A 6,650-nucleotide genomic window follows, 5' to 3' on the forward strand; every position below is an offset into this window, starting at 1 on the left:
CAGACAGACAGAGAGAGACATAGAGACAGAAAGCGAGAAATCACCCCCCAGGGGGGATGGTCACGCCGCAATCCCTTCTCCTTCATTCTCCTCTCGGGATCTTGGGCACGCACGCACACGCGCCTGGCGTGAGTTTTAAGCCACCGGGTCTGGGACGTGAACCGCAGTCGACTACGTGGGAGTCCAGTGACATAGCCATTACGCTAACTGCTGGTTCCCTCTTCCTAATTCTTGAAGTTCAATCTGAGCATTCAGGAGCGTGCAGAAGGAGATGATCTGGAATCTCTTTGCCATTCCATTTTTATCCCTTTGTGCAGCAGATTCAGTGGATATTGAGGAATATGTTAAACCTAATAGTATTTGGATGTTTGGTTATGGTTCCCTTAGATCCGTCTAGAAACATAGTGAGTGGAGATTGAGGAGCAGAGTGAAGAGGTAAAAGAAAAAGAAAAGGAAACAGAGACTTAGAGGAAAAAAAGAGAGAGAGAGAAAGGGAAGGAAATAAAAGAAAAAATAACCCCAATTTTATTTAACTTTATTTATTATTATTATCATTATTATTTTTCAGTTTGATCAGAGAGAGACAGAGAGAGAGAGAGGAAGTGAGAAAGCAAGCCACCAGGTCTGAGACTTGAACCATGGTTGGCCATGTGGGAGTCCAGTGCCTTTAACCATCATGCCACTTGCCGGCCCCCGAATTTTTTTTTTGTTAAGAAAGCAAAAAATAAAAAAAAAATAACTAGTTCTCAGGAGCCATGGAGGAGTCTTCTTCTGAAGGCCTGCCCTTTACCGCTCTTGGATGGGTGGGAGAAAGAGGATTATTAGCGAGATAAAGGAGGGGCAGAAAGCCCAGAGAGTACTTTACCTTGAAAAATTTCAAAAAGAAAAAATTACCAAGAAAATGAGAAGACAGAGACAGAGGCAGAGAGAGACAGAGACAGAGACAGAGTGAAGGCTAGAGGGGCTTCCCTACCCCCAAGAGACAGAGTGAAGGCTAGAGGGGCTCCCTACCACTCAAGTTTGTGGGCTGGAGGCTGAATTAAGAGTAGAAAAATCTTCATTTCTCTTTTTTTCCCTGAAATCACTAGTTCTCAGGAGCCATGGAGGAGTCTTCTTCTGAAGGCCTGCCCCCGATATCAAACATTTTAACTAGAGCCATCTAGTTACATCACATTACTGATTACATCTCAAAGATGCATCCAGGGTCAGTTTCTGGTGACTTGTCATTAGATACTTCTAGTCCAAAATATTTATCCCCAAATATCTTAATCACTAGTATGGCTGCAGTGTATTACCTCCCAATTACCAAGCACTAGAAGAGGAAAGAGAAAAAAAAAAACCAACAAAAAACAACAACCAGATATTCAAGCAGCAGGCAACAATCGTGGCCCTTTCACACAGCAGTATCTGAGTGATTACTGAGAAGTCCAGGAACAATTCTAAAAATGAGAAAATTCATGCATTTTAGTAACTATGCCATAATTTTCACACTTGAAATTTCCTTCGACATTGCACTCTCTTTCTAAAGGCATCCTTATTTTTCTTGCTGTTACAGCAAGTCAGGATTTGAACTGGCGGCCTTCTTTTTCTTCTTACTATGTTTCTTAAGCTTCTTTTACTTTACTTTTTTTTTTCTGTTGCTTTTTATCGTTCTTCACTGCTTTTCTTCTTCTTCTTTTTTTTTTTTTTTTGCTTGTACCTCCTCAATATAATCTGATTCCGACAAAGACTCAGAGGACAAAGGTTTATCTTCAGGATACATCTTTTTTTTTTTTTTTTCCTCAGTCCTTTACATCCTTATCTTTCTCAGTTGCATCATTTGATTTCTTTCTCTTTTTAAAACTATCCATATTGTCTGACTCAGTTTCTGATATGGAGCTTTCAGAAGATTTATGCGAACAGTTTCTTTTTCTTTTTTTTTTCCTTTTTTTCTTTCTGTTTTCCTATCCTCATCCTCAGAACCTGAAGAACTGCTGGAAGAATCAGAGCTCCATGAAGAAGAGGATGATTACTTACCAGATTGCTTTTTTTCTTTTTCTTCTTTTTTTTTTTTGGATGAGCTCTCACCTCTGCTTAACAATTTCCCTGTTTTCCTAGTTCTTTGTTCTTCCAATTCTCATTCATTTTTTTCTTCAAATTCAGCCAAAGCTTTGGAACCTTTCTTTTTTCTTTTCTAGCTACTCTTTCACTTCTCCCCAGGTAGACCTTGGTTGGTTCAGATCATCCTGCATCGTTGGCACTGAAGACTTGATGGGGCCTCGTGATCTGGCCATTGCTATGAGGTTCATAGAGGCCACTCGGTTGGTCTGCTTCCCAGTGGTGTGCAACTGAGTGCACAGTCAGAGACTGAGGATGGCCAGGCCGGAGAAGTGGCCAGAAGTGGCTTGGTGCAGGTCCTCTTGCCACCTCCCCACTGGCCCAGAGTCTGTAGCAAATTTTTAAAATGTTTACAAAGAATAATGATTTATAATTTAAAAGGAGTCAAATTTTGACAAGGCAAACATTTAAATAGTTACATTATTTAATGGGACCTGTCAGAAATATGAGCTTAAAAGAGCAAGTAGCTGTATGTGTCACCAACACCCAATGTCATATTACCATAATACAGTATAACACGATATTGGTAATGATGAGACTAAGTTACCAAGAAAAAAATTACTTCAGAAAGTTTTTATGTTTTAGAAATAATCATCATATCCTAAAAATGACACGAGGGTTAAGAAATAACTGCAAAGTGTTTTGAGCATCTCAGGGAAAAAATGCTAAAACTGAATGGTCAGCCAAGCACACAAAAGTAATATTGCATTTCATTTGTATTCTTAAACTAAGAGGCTTCGATTTTTTACCGGTAAAGCTTTGATCATGTTAAAACCCTGATTGTCTCTGTGCACTCCACGAGCCCAGTCTTCACGTGAGATAATTGTGTTAGGGGTGTGATGCATAGACCTGAGATAGTCACAGCTGCTTTTCAGCGTTGGCACAACTGTGGTGACAAAGCACTCCACTGATGCTCCCCAGATAACAAACGACAGTGAAGATGAACCCTAGAAAGATCCAGATAAAGGAAGGTTATTGAAAGCAACTGTTATGGGATAAACTGTGCCCACCCAAAACTCATATGTTTAAGTCCTAACCTCAAATACATTCAAATGTGACCATATTTGGAGACAGGTCCCTTAAGGAGGTATTTAAGATAAAACAAGGTCCTTTGGATAGGCCCTAATTTAGTGTCATGGGTGTCCTTGTAAGAAGAGATTAGGACATGGACTGTGGGGTGATCATGTGAGGACGCACGAAGTCCATCTGCAAACCAAAAATGGGGCCCCAGAAGTAAACAACGGTGCCAACATCTTGATCTTGGACTTGTGGCCCTAGAACTATGAGAAAATACGTTTTTGTTGTTTAAGCCAAGTCTGTTGAGGCAGTGATAGCACTGTATTAGTAACCAACGAAAGAACAAAGAAAAAGGGTGATACTAGGTAGAATGAAATAAAAGTTAGAATAGTACAGGGACCAGCAGATAGTATAATGGTTACGTTGCTGGACTCCCACATGGCTGACTGTGGTTTGTATTCTGGCGGCTTGAAATTCACACCAGGCGCATGTGCATGTGAACCCCAAATCCCAAGACCTGGCAGCTTGATATTCACACCAGGCCATGTGCATGTGAGCCCAAAATCCCAAGAGGTGAATGGAGGAGAAAGGATTGTGGCGTGGCCATTTCCGCCCTCCCCCCCACCCCGCCCCCCAGGAGGTGATTTCTGACTTTCTGTCTCTCTGTCTCTCCAGCAAATGTGTGTGCCCTATAGCAAAAAAACTCTCTCTCTAAAAAAAAGAAAGAACAAAAGAAAGAAAGGAAGAGAAAGAAAGAAATAGAATGGCACATTCAATGTAAACATCTGCTTGAGAATAAATCATATCGGAAACACATTCTTTTTCAGGGATAACTATACTCCAATAGAACTGGTTTTGGGATACATTTGGAAATAAGCAAGGATCAAGAACATGGACTTGATTAATAACAGTGTATTGTATTCAGGATTTTGGCTAAGTGAGTAGATTATAGTTGCTCTTGCTATGTGGGGGATATGGGTACCTATGGAGATGATGGATATGTGAATTTGTCCCACTCTAATAACCACTTCACTACATATACATATATAACATCATGTTGTGCACCTTAAATACACACAATAGATTTGGTTAAAAGTATTTGTAAAAAGGACTTATTAAATAAATACCTTTACATCCAACTTGTACCTATGCTTCTCTCATTTACTGAAGGGCAACTATTTATTTGCTTTGATGATATGAAAAAATAACTTTCAAAAACATTAAAAAAAAAAGATTTATTCATTCCATAAGTGAGGCAGAGAACACCCTCAACAGGATCTTGATTCCATGATCTACCCCTAGTCTTCATCCAGCCCCAGGCCATGGGCAAGTTAGTGCCCGCTGTCCTCAGGGAGGAACCTGGAATTAAAGTGGGAATCTTCCCATGTGGGATTGCCTTGTAGAGAGTTGCATTTTACTGCTGATCACTATCTATTGATAGCTCCCAAATAAAATAACTTTGATGAACAGATATGTTGAAAAAAGTATTTGCTTAGCAAACACTGCATTTCATGAAGATAGGTTTTTCACAGGAATTTATGCAGAGAATGTATTTTATTCTTACACAATACTATTGAGACATCAAAAACTATTGGGTTCTGACAACCCAATAAATACTTGGGTTGTGTGCCCAGGATTCTGGGAAGAGAATGGAGGAGAAGGGATTGTGGAGTGGCCATTTCCCTGGGGGATGATTTCTTACTTTCCTTCTCACTGAGTCTGTCTTTCTCTCTCTGGCTAGTGCATGTGCCCTAAGGCAAAAACCTCTTAAACAAAACAAAACATAATATGAACAATCCCTTGTTTTTACTAGTGAATTTATTATTCAAAGAGTTATTTCACTAATGAATTTATTATTCAAATTTATTGTTACCTACTTTTAAAAGGTTGAAGCAAGTAATGTGATTAATCTATATATTCATAGAAAGCACTAAAAAGTATTTCAACTTAAAAATTGCCTCTATTGGGGCTGGCAGGTGGCATGGTAGTTAAGGTGCTGGACTCCACATGACTGACTGCAGTTCAAGTCCTGGACCTGGTAGCTTACTTCCCCCCTCCCCTCTCTCTCTCTGGTGAGTGTATATGCCCCACAGCAAATTAAAAAAATAATAATAAATAAATAAAATTAAATAATTCTTTAAAAAAAGAATCTTTAAAAATTGTCTCAATTACATACTATACTTTTCCCTTAATTTTAAAGGAATATTTATAAAAATTAAAGATTGAACTATATAAAAATTGCTAATATTCCACTGTTTTTGGTCTTCAAAAGGGTAACTTTACATAATTCATCTTAATATTTTTGTGGTGAAAAGTATTTATCTGAAATATAAAATTTCAATTTTTCCTGTGTTACACTGGGCAAATATACCCACATCTGTGTAATTTTTAAAATATGCAGAGCACAAATATATATTTATAAAATTATAACCATCTTTGCTTTCAATCATCCTTCTAATAATATATTCTTATATGAAAACTTACATAAATGTTGATGTTTAAAATAATGCTCACTTAATGTTTATTAATGGTTGCTTTTTAAATAGCAAAACTTCTATAATCAATACTTTTTATAATGAAAAAAAATCTTACTTGAAGTAAAACTTTGCTAGCGATATTAATTTCCATGACATAACTATCTGCATCATCGAAATAACCTTCAGCTTTAACTTCCAATAAAGTCGGGTTTCCCACGGCCACGTTCAGTAGTGGTACCTCAGATAAATGCATACCTATGGAAACAAGGTCAACATTTAATAATATACAGTGGAAGCTATAAACTCAGTTTAATAATGATTGGTTAATCAGAATTTTAGAACATCTCCTGATCTATGATGGAGGCTGCATAATGGTTGTAAATATATTGGATTGTCAGATAAGTCATGATGTATTTTTTTCTGTTTTTCTATGCAAAAATGGGTCATGACTTTTCCAGAACCCTATAGTTAGAAATTTACAGTAATCTTTAAGAGTTCTTAGAAAAATGTAACTTCATACACATTTTGCCCTATTTTGTCAAAGAAATATTGCTCTCCCCACCTCTTATTTCTCTGCTAGGTTCTCAAAAACTTATCAAGGTCACTTGGATAATACTGGCTACTCTGAGTGGATTAACTTGGTAGAAAAACCAAGAGTACGTGCTTGATATAAAACCAAGAGTCGCCAGTCACTTGTTGCCAAGAGAAAATTCTGAGGCATTTCAAACAAAATGTGTCATCAGGCCAATTTCTGCCTGAAGGCCTCCTGTTTGCAATCTCGCCATTCTGAGAACTTTAATGGAAAAAGATCTGAAATATCATGTAGTCTGTCACTCTTACGAATCAATCACCCGAAGTTGGGAAGTAATAAATGATGTGCCCACAGTCTCAGCTGCAGCTGTTTGTCTTACACCAGAGTGATCTGGTCAGGGCTTCTTACCCTTTACTGGGATTTTGTTACGGTGCCTGCTGAGCAGGTCCGGCATGGGGCCTCAGGTTCTGCGCTCTTCCCTTCCCTTTCTCTTTGTGTTTCCATTTCCTTTCTCTTTTATTCACTTC

At 38.2% G+C, this 6,650-nt stretch overlaps 1 protein-coding gene and 1 pseudogene across 1 annotated transcript in view; both read right to left on the minus strand.

The window, feature by feature from the left end:
- CATSPERB (catsper channel auxiliary subunit beta) overlaps window positions 1–6,650 on the minus strand; it is a 159,021-nt gene that overhangs the window by 21,560 nt on the left and 130,811 nt on the right. The window contains exons 20-21 of the mRNA XM_027774693.1: window positions 5,707–5,846; window positions 2,847–3,044 (exon numbers count right to left, since the gene is read on the minus strand). Coding sequence (XP_027630494.1) covers window positions 2,847–3,044; window positions 5,707–5,846 — 338 coding nt within the window. The remainder of the gene's footprint in view (window positions 1–2,846; window positions 3,045–5,706; window positions 5,847–6,650) is intronic.
- On the minus strand, window positions 1,571–2,339 carry LOC102470040 (protein FAM133B pseudogene; annotated as a pseudogene).

The sequence above is a fragment of the Tupaia chinensis genome, unplaced genomic scaffold (assembly GCF_000334495.1).
Source record: "Tupaia chinensis unplaced genomic scaffold, TupChi_1.0 Scaffold000469_1, whole genome shotgun sequence".
Lineage (NCBI taxonomy): Eukaryota > Metazoa > Chordata > Mammalia > Scandentia > Tupaiidae > Tupaia > Tupaia belangeri.